This window comes from Lonchura striata, chromosome 29, assembly GCF_050655825.1.
Source record: "Lonchura striata isolate lonStrDom1 chromosome 29, ASM5065582v1, whole genome shotgun sequence".
In the NCBI taxonomy this organism is placed as follows: Eukaryota; Metazoa; Chordata; class Aves; order Passeriformes; family Estrildidae; genus Lonchura; species Lonchura striata.
The window spans coordinates 1,100,178-1,119,392 of NC_140731.1; the positions used below are offsets into that span (position 1 = coordinate 1,100,178).

The following is a 19,215-nucleotide window of genomic DNA, read 5'->3' on the forward strand; positions in this document are numbered from 1 at the left end:
CACACCAACCACTTACACACAGGTTTTATTGCACTCCATCTGCCTCCCCAGCCTGGGGGGGACAGCGAAGGTGGGGCCGGTCCCAGATCCCGGGGCCGGTCCCAGATCCCGGGGCCGGTTCCAGCGCCCGGGGCCGGTCCCAGCGCCCGGGGCCGGTCCCAGATCCCGGGGCCGGTCCCAGATCCCGGGGCCGGTCCCAGCGCCCGGGGCCGGTCCCAGATCCCGGGGCCGGTCCCAGATCCCGGGGCCGGTCCCAGCTCCCGGGGCCGGTCCCAGCTCCCGGGGCCGGTCCCAGCTCCCGGGGCTGGTCCCAGCTCCCGGGGCTGGTCCCAGCGCCCGGGGCCGGTCCCAGCTCCCGGGGCCGGTCCCAGCATGGGCTCAGCTCTCAGGGCCAGGCACATTCTCCCGCTGGCGGCGGTGCTGGAGCATCCTTTGGACACGGACACTGCACAGGTACCCAGCGTACACCGTCAGCAGCATCATGGAGCCCGAGAAGGCCTTGTAGCCAAAATCTGCCAGCTGCTTTTTGGACACCATGGCTGCACCTGCAAGAGAGACACGGAATCTCAGGATAATCAGGGGTGGAAGGACCTCTGGAGATCATCCAGTCCAGCCCTCTGTGTCCAGGCAGGGTCACCCAGAGCAGGTGACACTGGAGAATGTCCAGGTGTCTCCAGAACTCCCAACACTCCATGGGCTGCTCCAGTGCTCTGCCCCGCTCCATGGAAAGTTCTTCCTTATGTTGAGGTGAAACTTATTTTGGTTTAGTTTATAGTTGATGCTCCTCGTCCTGTTTCTGGGCATTAACCAAAAAGAGTCTGGCATCAACCTCTGACCCTTTGGAGGTATTTATATGTATTAGTAAGATCCCCTCTCAGTCTTCTCTCCAGACTAACCAGGTCCAGCTCCCACAGACTCCCCTCAGAGAAATGCTGCAGGTCCCTCAATATCTTTGTGGCCTGTCCTGGACAATCTCCAGCAGCTCCTTGTCTGTCCTGACGGAGGAGCCAGAACTGGACACATCACTCTGGCCAAGGGGCGGGATCCCCTCCCTGACCTGCTGGCCATGCTCTTCCTGATGCATCCCAGGATCCCTCTTGTACTTGGGGCTATTCCTCTGCAGGTGCAGGATCTTACACTTGCTCTTGCTGAGGTTCATTAGGTTATTCTAACGAATTATTACTTTTTTCTTTGCCCAATTCTCCAGCCGATGGAGGCCCTGCTGGACGGCAGCGCAGCCTGCGGGTGGATCAGGCACTGCCGCACATTTCGTATCATGGCCAGACCCGCTCAGGGCCCTTTCATCCTTTCATGCGGGTGGGTCATGGACACGGCGAAAGAGCCCGGACCCAGCAGCGGTCCCTGGGGAACTCACGGACTGCCGGACCGCAAGAAGGGGCCGGGAGCGCGGATTCGCCATTCCCTCCATACCTTATCCCGTCCCATTCCATTCCAGCCCGTCTCTCCGAACTCCCAGCTCTGGTCCTGTCCGGTTTCTCCAGACTCTCTACTCCTTTCCCATCCCGATCCGGTCCGCTCTCTCCGGACTCCCCGTTCCCATCCCGTTCCCATCCCGCTCTCTCCGGACTCCCCGTTCCCATCCCGCTCTCTCCGGACTCCCCGTTCCCATCCCATCCCATCCCGCTCCGCTCTCTCCGCACTCACCATTCCCGTTCCCATCCCGCTCCGCTCTCTCCGCACTCACCATTCCCGTTCCCATCCCGCTCCGCTCTCTCCGGACTCCCCGTTCCCATCCCGCTCCGCTCTCTCCGGACTCCCCGTTCCCATCCCGTTCCCATCCTGCTCTCTCCGGACTCCCCGTTCCCATCCCATCCCGCTCTCTCCGGACTCCCCGTTCCCATCACGCTCTCTCCGGACTCCCCGTTCCCATCCCGTTCCCATCCCGTTCCCATCCCGTTCCCATCCCGTTCCCATCCCGTTCCCATCCCGCTCTCTCCGGACTCCCCGTTCCCATCCCGCTCCGCACTCCCCGTTCCCATCCCGTTCCCATCCCGTTCCCATCCCGCTCTCTCCGCACTCCCCGTTCCCATCCCGTTCCCATCCCGTTCCCATCCCGTTCCCACCCCGCTCTCTCCGGACTCCCCGTTCCCATCCCGTTCCCATCCCGCTCTCTCCGCACTCACCGTTCCCATCCCGTTCCCATCCCGTTCCCACCCCGCTCTCTCCGCACTCACCATTCCCATCCCGTTCCCACCCCGCTCTCTCCGCACTCACCGTTCCCATCCCGTTCCCATCCCGCTCTCTCCCCACTCACCGTTCCCATCCCGTTCCCATCCCGTTCCCATCCCGCTCTCTCCGCACTCACCGTTCCCGTCCCGCTCCGCCGCTCTCCCGGCCCGCGTCACGTGGCGCGGCGCTGTCACGTGCCTCTCTCCGTCACGTGTGCCGCGGTCACGTGTGGCCGGCGGCGCGCGCGGTGCCCGCAGCGCCCCCTGGCGGCGGCCCCGCCGCAGTCTCCCCTCAGGGGCCGCTCCCGCCGCCTCGGGCCCCGGCGCTGCCCACACGGAGCCCCCTGCACCGCGCAACCCGCCAGGCTCCCTGCCTGAGGTGCCGGGAGCCCGCAGGGGACAGTCCTTGGCCACGCGTGGATGGGGCCGAGGCTTTCCGGGTGCTGCTGCAGCCCTGAGGTTCGGAGGCGCGGTGCCATCCCGATGGTCACGGTGGCTTCACGAGGGTTCTGCTGCCATCCTGAGGGTCCCAGTGCCTCCCCGAGGGTCCCGGCGCTTTCTTGAGGGTCCCTGTGCCCTCCCAAGGGCCCTGGTGTCAGCCCAGAGCCTCCTTCCCAACAGGCCACGTTCCCCCAGCCCCTCCTGTCCTCCCCTGTGGCAGCTGCTCCCCTCACGGAGCTCCATTGCAGCATTTGAACTCTGCTGTGCCAGCCCTGCTCGATCCGGGGCTCCCTCGAGCTCCGCAGCAGCCAGGGTCACTCTTTATCCCCTCCTCATCCTTCTTTCCCCCCAGCAGCAGCTCCCAGGGCTGCGGCAGTGGGATCTGCTGAGCCTGCAGAACATAATTCCAAATGGCAAAGGGAAGACTTTTTATAGCTCGGGACATCCAGCTGCAGTGTGGTGTGTTTAAAAGAGAGAGATCACTGGAGACCTGGGACCCTCAGCAAGGGTCTGCAGCGATTCAGGGGTTTCCAGGGTCAAAGAAACATGGACAAAGGGAATGCACAAAGCATTTCCATCGCAGAGGAGCTCCCAGCTAAACACAAATCCCTGCTGGATTCTCTAGGCAGGTGCTGACAGGAGTTTGTGTGAGGGAGCAGAGCTCAGGGACCTCTCTCCTGCATGAGCTTCGTATCCAAACACTTGGATTCCTTGAAGCCCTTGAAGACAAAGAGAACTAGAAGTCGTGCCAGCCCTGCAGGAACACACTGGACTTCCTTTATCCTTCCTCCAAGCTCAATAAAGCTCCTCGGCAGAGGAAGCCCTGTTGGCTCCCCCCACACGACAGTTCTGCTGAATTTAAAGGTCGCGGAGTGCCTGCTGAGAAAACGTGGCTAATAAAAGGCACAGAAACAAGTGCAGTGCCAGCAGATTAAATTCCCCTTGTAAGACACTGAGCAGAGGCTTCAGAGCCCTGGAAAGGTCACTCAGTACGGGGCTCCTTTAAAGACACACAGGAACAAGGCAAGTCTGGGAAAAGCAGCTGGGAAGAGATGAATAAAATCCCAGAGTGTGTCCTGGGAAGCTCCAGACGTCAGAGGAGGGGAGGCCTGGGATGTGTGGGGCACAGTGTGGTCCTGGCCTGGCTCCTGCTGGCCCCAGGTGAGGACTCTGTACCCAGCTCAATGTTGCAATCCCAACCCGCCACAGTCCTACGGCCAAATTTTAATCCTGGAACCGTTGCTGAGACAAAGCAAGTGGGACACTGTGTGACGTTGGGGCTAAACAGGGACCTACAGGGAGGTTCTTGTTGTTTCTGGGACAGCACAGGGGGGTGCAGAGCCAGGAGGGAACGGGCAGTGCCCTGTTCTGAGCACTCAGCAAGTCCAGCAGGCACCAGCCCAGCAACAGTGATGCACTGGAGCCACAGAACAAGGAGAGCATCTCCTATCTCCTCTCCATGTTTATTATTATTTCAAAGGAACACTGCTAGTCAGAGACCCCTTGGCTCTGGGACTTGAATGGGGGAGAACAGGGAGCCTTGCAGCGCTCCAGCCTTCCAGGCCAGGCAGGATTAGTGACCACTGGACACTCTGGCCTGAGCAAACACCACCAGCTTCAGAGGAGCAGAGGGACATGCGGCACCTGTCCGGACAAGGGGCAAATTTCAAAGGCTCCGTGTGAGGCCCAAGACCTCTGTTGTGTCCTGGGATGCTGGACACCTCCATGTACCTCTTGTGGATCATATGCCTGTTCCTGCCCCTGTGCCAGAGGGCAGTTTGCAGCATCCCCACATGAAGGAAAGCAGACCTCCTTCCTCAGCTCCCGGACAGCCACACATGGAGGCACAGAGCAGTCTAAAGCAGAGGCTGAAGTGAGCCAGAGGAAGGAAAAGTGTGGCTGTGGAGGAATTACTTAACAGCAATGTGACTCAGGTGCCTTGTGGTGACCCACCTGCCTGCTGTGCAGGTACAAGGCAGGGATCACACCAGCTGCTCACACAGACTCAGGGGCAGTTGGTCCCTGGCAGTGCCAAGCCCCAGAGGTCAAACTGAGACAGGGAGAGAAGTCAGCGGGCATGGAATTAGCACAGGCAAACCTGTGACAACAGGGGAGCTCCCCAGGGCTGGGGCCAGGTCTGATGGCGAGAGCAAAAGCTCTAAATAAACAAGCTCCAGAGTGTCCCTGGGTCAGCAGGAGCAGCTGGGGGAAAGCAGCACGTAGCTGGGTGGCAAGGAATGCCATTGTCTGTGCTGGTGCTGCTTAGAAAAGATCCTCAGTGCCTTTGGAAGTCCTGAGAGCTGCACTCACCAGGTGGAGCCTGGCAGGGGACTGTGCCCTCTCCACCAGACAGGGAATGCAAAAGCAGCAGCAGGTAGGGAAAGGCTGTTGTCACCCAGAGTGGCCCCATGGGGCTAAGAGGGAGGACCTGGGACACTGTTTTCCCTGCCAGACAGTGCCCAGCCCTTATCTATCATGATGGCCTGGCAGAATCCTTCCGAGAGCTGAATCCACTGTGAGGAAGTGGAAGGAGGAAGATTCTCAGCCCTGCTGAGGGCAAACCTTAGCAGCAGCAATTAAACGAGTTCTTCCAAGAGAGGAAGAGGTCAGCAGGTACCTCTGTGCCAGGCTCAGTGTCCAGGGCAGTGTCTGGGGCTGGGGAAGGGAACCTCTGCTCTTCCAGCAGTTTACAAAGACTCCCCGGAGGCCTGGACTCCTTCCAAGGCTGTGGCAGCAGGTCAGGTTGGTGTGGGCAGGAGCTCTCAGCACATCTCAGCAGGATCTGTGGTCGGCAGGCAGAGCCCCTTACATGTGCTCAGGGTGGTTCTGGAGACACGTGATGAAGTCAGTGACAGGTTTTCCCTCGTAGCAGACCCGATACACAGCAGTGAAGAGGGGGAACCTGTGAGCAGACAAAGAAAGTCACCACAGATGGCAGAGTCAGAGCACCTCGACTTCTGTCCTGGCATGCAGGAGCAGATGGGCCAATGGCACTGTGCCCCATCCAACAGGCCACTCCTGCCCAGCTGGTGGGGGCTTTCACCTCCTGCTGCTCCTGAAAACGTCCCAGCTCCACCCCAACGAAGTGCAGAGATTCCAGCACTCACTTCTCCACTGCATTCTTGCTCTTGAGGATTCGATGCAGCTCAGCAGATGTCTGGGGACCCTGCAGCTTCTGCCCATTCAGCATCTCCTTCTCCAGCTGCTCGATGGACTGAAACAACCCAGCAGTGAGAAGCTGGATCTGCAGCTCTGCTGCTGCACCACGTTCCTGGGCTGGAGCTGGGCTGCAGCACTAGCCAAGCACAGACAGATCCCACAGTGCTAAGGGGGATCACGTCCCTGCCTGCTCACCAGGTTGATGCAGGAATCATAGAATCATGGAATTCCTGAGTTGGAAGGGACCCACAAGAATCATCCTGTAGAACTCCTGGCCCCACACAGACACCTCAACAATTCCACCCTGTGCCTGAGAGTGTCATCCAAACACTCCTTGAGCGCTGGCAGCCTTGGGGAGCCTGTTCAGTGCCCGACCACCCTCTGGGTGAAGAACTTTTTGCTGATATCCCACCTGAACTTCCCCTGACCCAGCTTTATCCACACACTGATCAGCCACTTCCAGCTCTGCTCACCTTCCCAGTCTTGGCAAAAGCCTCGGCGACCTTGCGGTTGCGACCCCCATAGCAGGTGGTGATGAGGTCAGCAACACCACAGCTCTCCAGGAAGGTGGAGGAGGTGACGGGACCCTTACAGAAGAGTTTGGCAAAGCCAATCATCTCCATCAGGCCCAGGCGGATCACGGCAGCCTTTGTGTTGTCACCGTAGCCAAGCCCATCACAGAAACCAGCTCCTACAGCCACCACATTCTGGAAAACAATAGCAACATGGAGGGATCTCTTCTCAATGGAACTCGGGGCTTGGCTGCATCCGTGAGCAGCCTGTGTCATCCCAAGTGCCGGCTGTGCCAGTGCCCATCACCTCTCCTCCCCGAGCTCCCTGCAGAGCACCAGGCTCTGCTCACCAAGCCCTGCACACCCACCTTGAGAGCCCCACAGATCTCTACAGTGTCAGCTTCCTGCACCACCGACACACGGAAGTTGGGGGTCTGCATCAGGTCCTTCAGCATCTGCCCATGCTTCATGTTCTTGCAGCCTGAGGAGACAAAGTGATGAAGAAGAAGATGATGGGGAAGAGCCACGAGGTAGGTCCATGCTCTCCTGAAGGTCATCCAGTGAGAGGAACCTATTGCACAACCAATGTTGCAAAACATTTGTAGGTCCACACAGAGTCAGGCACACACTGCCTGACAGATAAGCAATGTTCAGTTTTGACATTCCCAGAAGAAGGGGCAATCCATGCTGCTGTGTCAAGCAAGACAGAAAATACTTTCTGAATGCTCAGTAGGTTAAAGGCATCTTCAAAGGTTGCAAATTTGGGGTTGCAGTTTTCTGTCTTGGTTGTCCCTGCAGGGTCCTTTGTGCTTGCAGGGGTTGTGGGCTCTGCTCCACCTCTCCAGCCTCCTGCCCAGTGTGTTTGCTGTTGTTTAATAAAACAGACACTTTGAATGCCACAACTTCTGACCCAGCAAACGGTTCTGTTTGTTTTGGCTCTGTGCACAGCCCCCAACAGTGTGGAGGATGTTGGAACTGTCACCAGATGAACTTCCAAGCAGCCCTGGCTGGCAATAACATGAGATCCAGGTGGGCATCCTGTGAAGCCCAAGGAAATCAAGGATGGAAATTATTCCTAAAGGGCCTCTTGTTGCCCACCCCTTTAATTTTTGCCAGGCAGCTGCCTGATGCTGGCTCCATGCTGGCAGGAACTTTTAGCACAACTCTGTTGTTAATGAAGCGAGTGATCCCATCACAAGCCCTGGGAATGAGCTCAGCCAACTCCTATGGAGTCTCCTGTCTTCCCAGGGAACAGGGCCAGTTCACCCAAGGCAGCAGGAGTTTGAGGTGAACCATACTCCACCCTTTGCCTCTTCCTGCTAATCACAAATGAAAGCTGCTAACGAGGAGGGCTGTTGGCTCCTTACCGATGGTGGTTTCACAGAACTTCTCTTCTGCCACTTCACTGGCAATATTGGCCCCCATGAGCACGTTCATTTCTATTCCCAGTTTCTCATGGATGATGTCTGAGATCAGCCTCAGCCCATCTGGTCCTTCATCCACGCCCTGGGGGACAGCCAGGGACAGACATCACAGAATCAATTACACTGGAAAAGATCTCTAAGGACACTGAGTCCAACCTTTGACTGAACACCACCTTGCCAGCCAGACAATGAGCATCTGCCCCTCCTGGACACCTGCCCTCCACCCCAGTCCTGCCATTCCCTGTGCTGCAGTGCTCCAACTGATTCTGACATGCAGAGCTGTGCCCTGCTCCTCTCAGCACCTGAGATCTCCCATATGCACTCACCCTTCTCCACCAACACCTCAAAATCCCCACAAAGACTCTGTTCCCACTTCCCTTCTTCCCCCCACTGCCCATTTCTGCTCCAAAGTCCCTGGATTCCCTTAGCAGCCTCTCCAAGCCAGGCTGCTCTCAGCTCCCCTGCCTTGGCACCCTGGCAAGTGCTGCTCCAGCTCACACCTTGATGAGTGACATCCCAATGGCCTCTTTCTTCACGTGGCCCTTGAGCTGGTCACAGACTTTGCCGATGAACTGGTGAGGCACCACGAACAGGAGGACATCAGCCCCTGCACAGGCTTTGAGCAGGTCTGGCTCTGCCACCTGAATAGAGTGTGAGTGTTGTTAGGAACTGGGAAGATGGATGGGAAGGAAGGGCCCAGAGTCACCATGCCGAGGTCCCTGCCAGCAGAGGGGCTGGAGCAGGGTGGGATGATGCCAGCCCAGAGGCAGCCACATGGCCTCCAGCCCAGCCTGAGGGATGCCAGAGCAGGGTCAAAGGTGGGCAGTGAGAGCAGCCAGGGCTGCAGCTCATCCAAGCACAGATGAAGGTCAGTGGGAGGGCATGACTGAGCCCCGCACAGCCCGGTGCATCCCCTGCCTTCACATCCCGGGGTTCCACAGCCCCCAGAGCTGCTGGCCTCTCCCCAAAGCCTGGCAAGCAGCTCTGCCCCTCGGAGAGACTGCTGGCACACACTCACCACGTTGGGGGGCAGCTTGTGCCCCGGCAGGTACTTGACATTCTCGTGCTCCGTGTTGATGATGTCCGTGAGCCGCCGGCCGCCCACCTCCTCCTCCAGCACCCACATGTTCACCTGGCTCTCGAAGCTGCTCAGCCGAGCTGTGTTGCTGCCGGCGATCTTGGCGATGGCCGAGCCCCTGCGAGGGCAGAGGGAGGCCGTGGTTGTGGGCACTGGGGAGCCCAGGGCACCGCAGGTCACGCTGTGACCCGCAGGGATGGGGACGGCTGGCACCGGGGGAGGACGGGGACCGCGCTGTGCTCGCCGAGGGGACCCGGGTGCCCGGCGCTCACCAGTTGCCAGAGCCCACGATGCACACTTTCTTGCCACCCATGGTGCCGAGAGCGGGGCACTGCGGGCTCGGAACCCGCCTCTGCTATTTCAAGGCTGCCCGGAGCAGGGGCGGCCCCGGCCCGCCCCCGGCCCCGCCTCGCCCCGGGGGCACCGGGCACCGCTCCGTGCGCGGCAGGTGCAAAGCGCTGCCCTGGAGCAGCTCAGATTCCCCAGAACCAGGAGTCACGGAATCCCCTAAGCTGGAAGGGACCCACAAGGATTGGTGAGTCCAAGCCCTGGCCCTGAACAGGACACCACAACCATCCCAAACGCCCCTTGAGCTCTGGCAGGGTCAGGGTTGTAACCATTGCCTGGGGAGCCTGTTCAGTGCTTGGGCACCCTCTGGGGGAAATACCCTTTTCCTAATATCCATCCCACCCCCGTGACACAGCTCCAGCCGTTCCCTGGGGTCCTGACACTGTCCCAGAGAGCAGGGATCAGAGCTGCCCCTCTGCTGCCCACAGTGAGGAAGCTGCAGACCCCTTGGCAGAGCACTCACCAAGCTGACTCATGACTATTGAGCCATCCTGTAGAAAAGCATTTTAGTGTCCCCCTCTTGCTAAAAAGTGTCATTTTCCCCCCCAGCGAAGGAGCAGGAACTGCCTGGTGCAGCCCCAGGGCTCAGCTCCTACCCTAACCACAGCCAGCAGCACTTTTCCCTTCACACAGAGGATCTTTCCCTTGCCCCAAGGGCTCCCAGGTCAGCAGCAAAGCAGTTACATTTTATAAACAAGCAGGGTGAAGAGAATAAAAACCCTTCTGCGTAATTTTAAACCCTTGTGTGTAAACTGTAGTGGTTTCCTTCAAATTCTGCCCTACTCCCTTGGGATGTCCAACAGGCTGCCACAATCCAGCCAAGTGGACACGAGGCAGTTCAGGATTTATTAGCATTGGCCACTGGATTTCCAGTTTTGCTCAGGTTACTTTGTTTACCACAAAGCACTTTGCAAAGGCTTAGCAGAGTCTGCAGGCTGGGAGATCCCACCATGAAGGGCTCACTATAAAAGGCCAAAATATGAAGAACATTTTCTCTTCAGTCACTTAACCCTGTTGGCTTTGAAAAGAAGAAAGCAGAGATAATCGTGTCCCTTCCTTGGGAGTCACCAGGCTCATCCCCCATGGCAGCTGGGAGAGTGCAAGCTGTCAGCATGGAAGGAGGAGGACAGCTTCCTTCAGAGGAGTCTTTTATTAAAACTGGGTGACGTCTACAAGGATACAGTACAAAAAAAAAAATTTGGTCCATGGAAAAAAACCGTAATATTCAGTTAAGAAAAGCAGTTACTCTGCAACAGCTACGTTTGCCTATGTAGGACTCAGCATCCCTCCTGTGGGAGTACCCTGAGGAGTCAGGGGCTGCTTCTCCAGCACCAAGACCTTCATCCCAGTACCACCAGAGGAGCATTTCAGAAGGGCAAAGGAGAGGGGGAGTCGAGAGTCTATTACTCACAGACATGTAGTAACACAGACACAAGGAGTAGTACGGCCACCCAGGTGCTCCAACTCACAGCAGCCTCCCCAGCCACACTGAACTGGGTGAGTGCTCATCAGTAACATGATCCTGCAGCTAATCCAAGAGTCAGACCAATTTTTGAGTCCATTTGCATTATAGTCCCGAGCACAAACACTGGGATTGGAGTGAAGAGGAGCTATTTCATTCTCCTAAGCCTGACCACCAGTACCTCATTCCAGGAGGAGGCATCGGGGCTGCTACTCCTCACAGTGGAGAAATCCTATTTGTACATTCCTGAACCATGCTGGGCCCTATGGCAGCTCCACAGCCTAAAACTTGACTAAAAACCACAGGAGCTTCAGCATGGAAACACCTGCTAACTCACATATGCTTGGAAAAATGTCCATTTCCAAGGACTGTCCTGTCCTTGGACCCTTGGACCCACACGAAGGAGCCTCTGGTCCCCAGTGACACAGGACAACTGTCCTGCAGGAATGAGCCTACAACACTGTCCCTACAGAATTCCAGGCAGCTGCTCCATCTCCTCTCCCTGCTCCAGGGAAAACAAACAGCCACGTGGCTGGCTGGAACCCAGTTGTAGGTGCTTGAAGTGCAGAGCGCTGCATCACTCCAACGCTTCCACATCCCTGCAGGAAGCCAAGGCCTTGTCTCCCTGTGATCCCAGCCTAGGACAGTCCATCACGGAACACGAAGGGAATGTGGCAGGGGAGAAGGGAGAAGGGAAGAAGCAATTCTCTACACAGTTCAGTAACTTCCTCAAGGAGGAGAGTGACCTATGAGGCAGCCCAGTACAGCAGCACCCTCTGAGGAGGGGGTGAAGGCAGGGAGGTATGTCAGCTCATGGCATCCTGCCCACGACAGCGCCTGGCACGGGCTGTAAAACGTGGCAAGGAAGAGCCCAGCCACACCTTAAAGCAGAGCCAGGCTTCAGAGCCAGCTCTGAGTGCCCAGCCAGATGCTGGCTGGGGAGGAATGGGCTGAGAGAAGGCTCTGAGTCACTCTGGCTACCGGGGACACTACGGACAGTGCAGAGTCACGGGGATGCTCGTGGAAGCCTTGGGACTGACAAGGCAACAGTCAGGAAGAAAACCAGGTAGAAATGTGTGCTCATTGGAGCCTGTCTTCTTGCCCCAGGTGTCCTGGGCTTGCCCCTGCAGGGACAATGCCAGGATGAATAACGTGGGCCTCGCTGCCAGAGTGGGGTTTGGTGAGCTGGAACAGTGAGCTCTGCAGCTCTGTCTCCACAAACAGCTGTAATGCTTCTGCTGGGGAGGAGCAGAGCAGCCTATGTGTTCCGGATCCCCAGGGCCTGCTCCAGTTCCTGCCGTCTCTGCTGCACCTGCAAGAGGAGCCGAGTTGCAGCATTAACACCCTCGGGTGGTGCAGCACTAGAGCACCCAGTTAACACACAGGAGCCAGCTGGGAAAGGGTGAGCTCCAACTGGGACCAAGATGCAACTGCCACCTTCCCCCAGCACTGTGTGCCCCAAGGAGTGACAGGCTCGGAGAGGGACCCCTGCCTGGGGACACTCACCTTGGAGTAGAAGTATCGGCACACGGCTTCCTGCGCCCACGGCTGGAAGTAGAACTCGGCCCTGCGCTCCTCCTCAGGATTCCCAACGACATCAGTCATTGTCTGGGAGCACAAAGGCACAACAGCTCAGCGAGTGCAAAAGCTCTGGCTGTGCTGTGCTGTGTTCCTCACAGACATCTCAGTGCGCTCAGGTCAGCTTCTTATGCTTGACTCAAATCCCAGCCTCGCTTTCTGAGGAGGAAATTGTCTCCTTCTCTCTGTGGGAGCTCATTCTAATGAGGGAAGCGTGTGAACTGGACCACCCTCCAGACAAGACAAAGCTTTTACCTTCAAATCCCGGCACTGGGACTGGAGCCAGTCGTTGATGAAGCCCTGAGGATCTCGGGCAAAGCTCAGCATGAATTCACGCTGTGTCTTCAGCTGGTTGATGGTCTCAATTGTTTCATGGATCTGAAGGACACAAACACAGAACAGGGGAGAAGTCAGAAACATCAAGGGATCCAACAATGAAGGAAAATTCTTACACTCTCTAGTTAACTTATACTTACCTTAAACTGGATGTTCAGCTCCCAGTTCCCTGCTCGCTAAATATTACCAGTTTTCCCATACACTGGTTGCTTTAAAAATTACATTTCCAGGTACAGCCACATTTGTAAACACGCCTCATCCCACGGCAGCTTCCAATCAACAGAGCACTCCTATCCTTTGTCCAGAGACACATCCCTGCCCAGCAACAAGGAGAGCAGACCTGAAGGAGCTTTTCCTACCTTGTTATCCAGAGCAGCAATTTCCTGTTGACTGGCTGTGGAGAGCAGAAAGGAATTCATCTGAGTTTTCAGGGTATCATCCACCTCCACGTCAATGTCATAGCAGGCTGTCTTCTTCTGGTCATTTGGGTCAACACTGGGGACATCCACAAGAAGCCAAATTCAGGGAGTAGCTCCAGAAAGAAGGCAAAAACTGGGACCAGTTCAAGAAAGCAGCAAATGCAACTCCTCTGGGATGCTGCAGCTAATGGACTGCAGGCAGGGACAGGGAAAAGCCATGCCCCTGTCAGCCTCAGCCCTAAAAGCAGCTAAAGCCCACCAGTAGCTTTGCAGCAAAAGAAATGAGTGCTCCAAGAAGGTTTCTATTCACAGCAGGATGTGGGAGTGCCTTTGGAAGAGGGATGTGGTAATGAGAGAGGCGGCTGCTCTTGTACAAAGGAACTGTGACAGGCAACATGGGAACTGCTGCTGAAAATCAGGACATACCACATTGTCTTCCTCATCCATCCCAGCCTCCCACTCCCTCCTGGAAACTCACGTGGAGCAGCCTCACCTGATCACATGATTGATGATGATCGGTTCGGGGGGCATCAGCAAGGCATGAAGCCTTTGTGGGATCTCGGAGAACTTCATCCGCTGCGACTCGAATATCTGTGACAGAGACAGGGCTGAGGGAGGAGCAGGGGCTCGCTGCAGCCACCCCCGGCTGCCCATGCTGGACACTGATCCAGCTGCTGCTGTTCCTGCCCTGCCATTGCTCACCTGCTGCAGGTACTTGTCACAGATGACAAACTCCCGCTCGTGGGGGTCCTGCAGCTTGTGGGTCTTGATGTACTGCCACAGGGCCTGGATGATCACGGGCCGGGTCTGGGTGTGGATGCCCAGGAGCCGAGCCAGGCGTGGATCCAGTTTGAACTGGGGAGGCTGAACAAAGAGAGGTGAGACACAGGTAATGGTGCATGCCCGACACTGCTGCACCCAGCATGGAATCATGCAATGCTTTGGGTTGGGAAGGACGTTAAAGAAATCTCATTCCACCCCCTGCCATGGGCAGGGGCACCTTCCACTATCCCAGGGTACTCCAAGCCCTGTCCAACCTGGCGTTGGGCACTTCCAGGGATCCAGGGGCAGCCACAGCTTCCCTGGGCAGCTGTGCCAGGGCCTCCCCACCCCTACAGGGAGGAATTTTTCCCTACTATGCTACCTGGTAATCCAGCATCAGCAGGACAGTGCAGCGCACGTTCACATCCCCCGGCCTCTTCACCTGGAAGCCATCTGTCTCCTGAGTCGTAGCAGTCCTGTGCCACTGGAACATGAGAGGGAATTCAGAAGACCCCCCAACATGATTCCCCTGCTCCTGCTGCTGGGCACCCAAAAAGCTTTGCCAGTAAATTCCACCCAATGAGAGAAAGCTCCAATTCTTCCTACTTAGAGTTTGAAACAAGAATCAGTACATTTGTTCTGACCTTCAGGAAGTGAGAGGAAAAGCCAAAGTGAGAATTCAAGAGCTCCTGGCTCCTAGAAGCCTCAAGGATTCCCACCTCCCAAGTTATAAATAACACACAAACCCCACCTGCTGAAACACCAACCCACTTTTTAGAGGAAACACAGCAAAAAGCAGCTCACCTCTACTAGGTGATTGTCAGGGCCATACAGGTCTTTATCAAGTTCAATGACCAGAGATTTAAAGAAGGACGAAAATTTCCTTTTCTGCTTGGTGGCATCATATTTGGACAGAGCAGACTGCAAGCAACACAGGGAGGAAGAGGGTTAGGGCAGCAAGTCTCAGCACTCAAGCACAGCCACCGTGCACAACAGCTCCTCTAAGTTCTGAACACCTGAATTCACCAACGTGTGCTCAAAAATCAAGTTTCCAAGTCAGAAAGGGAAAGACTGGAGTTAAAGATGAGCTCGCAGGAGTTAAACCCCTCAGCAGTTACGTACAATGCCAGTGCCCTGGTTCTCAGAGCCGGGGACACAAGTGCCACTGAGCTGCTCTCACCAGTGATTCTCACAACTCTAAGAACTTTGGACAATTCATGTCCTGCCATGGGGACACCCATCGGTCTCCAAGCTGGGCTCTCGGTCTCGTCACCATCAGACTCCTTGGGAAACAGAGATGAAGGAGGATATCAAGCCCCAGCTGTGCTCTCAGACACTGGGAAACTGGTTTCATTGCCAACTCCACATCCACAGTGTCCTCTGAGGATGGGCACTTCCCACTTACATCCTCCAACAGCCGTCCTTCCACCCGAAGCTCCCAGGAGGCGACGGTTCCTTCGCCGTCCTCCGCGTCCGACTTGGCGGGGTTGAAGGTGTTGGAGATAAAAATACGCAGCTTTCGCTTTTGCTAGGAGAAAAAGCATCAGCTCAGCGTCAATCCTCCTGCACAGGGCCAGCTGTCCTGCACAGGCTTTGCTACAACCGAGCTCAGTGTTTTCAGCTGCCTCGCATTCTCCCTCTCCTGGAGCACACAGCGAGGACCCACTCTGGTCCCACTCTGTCACCCTGATTTTTAAAAGTGTTTTCTTTTATAGATATTTTGAAAGTTTTAAAGTTCTCATAGAACTTCTTTAACCTTCTGATAATGTTTACAGATTTCTACTGGAGTTCTCACACGTTGTCCATGTAAATAATGATTGTTTTGCATTCTCCTTTGTGGGAAGAGAGAATTGATGGACTGCTGGTTTGACCAGTGTGGTTGGAGAGGTGGCAATTTCATCCTCCAATCCACTGTCACTTTTAGAATTCTATTTATTATGAGGTCAGAAATAAAATTAGCTCTTTTTCTCTTTTAAACTTACCAAGCTTCTGTGTACTCGCGTCCAATAGCGACACCAGTCCCTGGCTGTGTCCAGAGCACTGGGACCTCTGATATGCCACACTCAGAGGACACAACCCTTCAGTGCCCTCCTGCTGCCTGAACTCAGGAGCTTCCAAAGCCTGGAGACAACCCAGACTCCCCTTACCTTGATGGGACGTTTCAGAGCCTCCTGGATGTCCAGGCGCTTCCTCATGATGGTCTGGTCCAGCTTCCTCTCGAAGGCCAGCAGGTCCATGTAGGCCTGGGATTCGGGCACGAGCTCACGGATCTGTGGCCAAGCAAGGATGGAAATGCCCACCAGCTCCCCAGGCTGCCTCACCTCCCCCCGAGCCCCTCCCCGTACCCCACTCACCCGCTGTGGGAGGATTTTATCTGCCATCTTCTTCTTCTTGGCACTGACAGGGGCAAGAGACAAAAGAGGCGTGAAAATGGGAATGGCTCTGGGCACAGGAGCTCAAAGACCTGCAGCACCGAGTGGCCAGGGGCTCCCCAGTTAGCTGGGCCCTGCTCCAGTGGGGCTAACTGGTTATCTCAATGTTCCCCACCCTTCTGAGCACAGGAACAGGAATTACATCTATTAAAAACAGGCTGCCTCTGTTGGAAAGAAGGTTCACCCCTTGGGAAGGAGGACTTGACACAACATCCACACCAAGTGACCTCCAGCCTCAATCAACTTTGGATTGCCTTTTCCAGGGACAGCATTTTAAATCCAGGACAAATTTCATTCTCACTGGGCCATCACATCAGGATGCAGGCATGTGACATAAACTCAGCCCTGCCCTGCCCAGCGTTGTCCTCCAGTCCCAGGGGAATGCACAAGGACCTGACAGGACCCTTCAGCACTGCAGGAGGACCAAGAACTCCAAAATCCTTGAGATTGGAAAAGACCCATTCCAGACCCTTGACTCCAAGCTGTACCCGATCCCCACCTTGTCACCAACCCAGAGCACTCAGTGCCACGTCCATCATTCTTTGGAAACCTCCAGGGATGGGAACTCCACCACCTTCCTGGGCAGCCCCCTCCAAAGCCTGGCCATTTCCATGAAGAAATTCCTCCCGATCCCCACGACAGCCCAGGGGATGTTGCTGCTGCTGCCCCGAGATACTCCCATTGTCCGGGATGTCCCCAGGAGCCGGAGATGTCCCCGATAGCCCCGGGATGCGCCCTCTCCCGTGCCTTACTTGTGGTTGCGGTTGGGCACCGCCTGCGGCTGCACCTGCTGAAGCTGCTGCGGCGCAGGCCGCTTGCGAGCCTGGTCCAGCCCGGCCTGCGCCAGCGCGGGCCGCACCGCTGGGCTCCCTCCGTACCCGGGAGGCCCCATGGCCGGGCCCTGCGGCGCCAGGCGGCCGCCCGGCAGCATCCCGGGGCGCTGCGGAGAGAACAGACTCGGTCAGCGCCCGCCGCGCCCGGCGCCGCGCCCCGCCCCGCGCCGCCCCGCCTCACCGGGTAGGCGGCTCCGGGCAACGGCGAGCGGTACAGGCCCTGCCCCGGCGCCGGGCCCATGCGCACCGCCCCGCCCGGCGCTCCGGGGCCCAGCGCGGCCCCGGGCGCGGCCCCAGCGCCGCCGCCGCTCGCAGGCCCCGACTGGAACCCGGCCCGCGCCGCCATCTTGTCTCGCACAAAGGGAGCGGAACCGGAAGCGGCCGCGCGCGGCGCGCGGAGCGCCGGGGAGGAGCCGCCCGCGGCCGCCGCCCGCAGCGCCCCCTGCCGGGGGAGGACCGAGCGGCGGCGATTGGGGGGGCGATTCGGGGCCGTGAGGGACTGGGGGTGCGGGAAGGGAATGGGGACAGTGAGGGGTGGGACTGGGGGTGAGGAAAGGGAATGGGGACAGTGAGGGGTGGGACTGGGGGTGAGGAAAGGGAATGGGGACAGTGAGGGGTGGGACTGGGGGTGAGGGAAGGGAATGGGGACAGTGAGGGGTGGGACTGGGGGTGAGGAAAGGGAATGGGGACAGTGAGGGGTGGGACTGGGGGTGAGGAAAGGGAATGGGGACAGTGAGGGGTGGGACTGGGGGTGAGGGAAGGGAATGGGGACAGTGAGGGGTGGGACTGGGGGGTGCAGGATGATCCCAAACACTGGGAAGGCTCGGGGGTGTCAGCCTCCACTCCCCAGCTGTGATTACAGCCCCTGTTCCCTGGTGCTGGAGCCTCCCTTGCTCCGGGATGTGCTCGGAGGGAGGTGGATGTGCCTTTCCCAGGCATGGAGGGCCCCGATGTGCAGGTGTGGCAGTGACACCCCTCACCTGAGCTCCCCCCTGTTACATTCAGGAGGAATTTCTCCATGGAAAGGGTGGTGAGGGGCTGTCCTGAGAGATGGGGGAGTCACCATCCCTGGAGATGTCCAGGGAAAAGCTGGACGTGGAACTCAGTTGGGATCAGTCACAGTTTGGACTTGGTGATCTTTTCCAACCTCAGGGATTCTTAGGGATGAAGTTTATGGGGAAAACAAATGGCCACAAATGGGTCCAGTTTGTGCAGGTTCAGGCAGAGCACCAGGAAAAAGATTCCTGTCTCCCCTGGGGTTGGAGTTAAAGGCCACTTTCTGCAAGTATTAACATTAAGTTCCTTTTCCCTGAAGCGGTTTCTTGTGCCCAGAGAGAAAAGGGACACAAATCCAGTCAGCATTAATCCGTGGAAAAAGCCAAGTGTGCAATCACACCACGAGTATTAATTAAACAATTAATGATGATCATCTGATGAGTGCTGCCTCCAGCCTGGAGGTCCCAGCCCAGGGAGGATGTGGAGCTGCTGGAGCGAGTCAGGAGGAGGCACCAGGATGATCCGAGGGATGGAGCAGCTCTGCTGTGAGGAAAGACTGGGAGAATTGGGATTGTTCATTCTGGACAGGCTCTGGGGTGACCTCATTGTGCCCTTCCTCCTTTCTCCTGTCCGGAGGGGTTTGGTGGAACAGCTTTGGAAATGCCTCCCCTGCACCTGCTGGTGGCTCCATGGAAACTTTGGCAGCAGCCGGGGCTGTGGCATTGTCCCTCGGTGCCTGCTGTCACCAGCAGCCAGCGAGGGGAGACGGGGAATTCTGACCTGCGACAGGAGGTGGTGCAATCTCGGGATCTCCACAGAGCCTGAGTGGGCTGGGTGTCTCCATGGGCTGAGTCTCCGTGGATCCTGAACGGGCTGAAGGTCCCCAGAACTCCCTAGATCTCCAGAGGCTCCCTAAATCCTGGTCAGGGTGAGGCTGCCTGTATCTCAAACAACTTCAGATCCTGAACAGACTGAGGGTCTCCAGATCCCAAACAGCCTGAAGCCCCGCATCCCCACGGGGCTGATGTCCCCAGCCCACTCCTGCTGTCCCCCGATGCTCCAATGGACACGATGGAGTCTTGTGCCTGCAAAGAGCAGCTTCTGCACGTCCCATCCCGGTGGTACCTGCTGCATCCCACGGGAATTGCAGGGCTGTGCTGCCCCTGGGGCTCAGACAGCTCCCGGAGAGCCGCTCTGTGACAGATGGACGGGGTGACCTGCTCCCGGCGCAGCCGAGGGATTACAG

At 57.3% G+C, this 19,215-nt stretch overlaps 3 protein-coding genes and 1 long non-coding RNA gene across 10 annotated transcripts; all 4 read right to left on the reverse strand.

The window, feature by feature from the left end:
* Nucleotides 1-8: 8 nt before the first annotated feature.
* COX14 (cytochrome c oxidase assembly factor COX14) lies at nt 9-2,442 on the reverse strand. 5 transcript variants are annotated; one of them, XM_085562848.1, is made up of 3 exons: nt 2,327-2,388; nt 1,058-1,239; nt 9-545 (listed from the first exon to the last, which is right to left on the reverse strand). In XM_085562848.1, the coding sequence occupies exon 3, from the start codon at nt 535-537 to the stop codon at nt 379-381; it is 159 nt and encodes a 52-aa protein (XP_085418974.1). In that variant the 5' UTR covers nt 538-545; nt 1,058-1,239; nt 2,327-2,388; the 3' UTR covers nt 9-378. The 5 variants fall into 5 exon arrangements, with proteins under 5 accessions (XP_085418974.1, XP_021400903.1, XP_085418973.1 ...); XM_021545228.3 differs by lacking the exon at nt 1,058-1,239 and having other exon boundaries at nt 2,327-2,442; XM_085562847.1 differs by lacking the exons at nt 1,058-1,239; nt 2,327-2,388 and adding an exon at nt 2,276-2,319.
* Nucleotides 704-1,051, reverse strand: LOC146765002 (uncharacterized). The gene is made up of 2 exons (XR_014950384.1): nt 897-1,051; nt 704-796 (listed from the first exon to the last, which is right to left on the reverse strand). It is a non-coding gene; the product is annotated as an uncharacterized LOC146765002 (long non-coding RNA).
* A 1,632-nt stretch (nt 2,443-4,074) lies between the features above and the next one.
* GPD1 (glycerol-3-phosphate dehydrogenase 1) lies at nt 4,075-9,210 on the reverse strand. Of its 3 annotated transcripts, XR_014950381.1 has the most exons (9): nt 9,076-9,210; nt 8,744-8,921; nt 8,226-8,366; nt 7,669-7,807; nt 6,670-6,782; nt 6,263-6,496; nt 5,738-5,844; nt 5,248-5,532; nt 4,075-4,274 (listed from the first exon to the last, which is right to left on the reverse strand). XR_014950381.1 is itself a non-coding variant. In XM_021545230.3 (8 exons), the coding sequence occupies exons 1-8, from the start codon at nt 9,114-9,116 to the stop codon at nt 5,436-5,438; spliced, it is 1,050 nt and encodes a 349-aa protein (XP_021400905.1). In that variant the 5' UTR covers nt 9,117-9,210; the 3' UTR covers nt 4,075-5,435. The 3 variants fall into 3 exon arrangements, 2 of the variants coding, with proteins under 2 accessions (XP_021400905.1, XP_021400906.1); XM_021545230.3 differs by having other exon boundaries at nt 4,075-5,532; XM_021545231.3 differs by lacking the exon at nt 5,738-5,844 and having other exon boundaries at nt 4,075-5,532.
* A 1,076-nt stretch (nt 9,211-10,286) lies between these two features.
* Nucleotides 10,287-17,319, reverse strand: SMARCD1 (SWI/SNF related BAF chromatin remodeling complex subunit D1). The gene is made up of 13 exons (XM_021545229.3): nt 17,155-17,319; nt 16,893-17,080; nt 16,063-16,105; nt 15,856-15,978; nt 15,114-15,236; nt 14,513-14,629; nt 14,091-14,192; nt 13,649-13,810; nt 13,440-13,537; nt 12,887-13,022; nt 12,447-12,569; nt 12,120-12,221; nt 10,287-11,925 (listed from the first exon to the last, which is right to left on the reverse strand). The coding sequence occupies exons 1-13, from the start codon at nt 17,317-17,319 to the stop codon at nt 11,872-11,874; spliced, it is 1,536 nt and encodes a 511-aa protein (XP_021400904.1). The 3' UTR covers nt 10,287-11,871.
* Between the last annotated feature and the right edge of the window lie 1,896 nt (nt 17,320-19,215).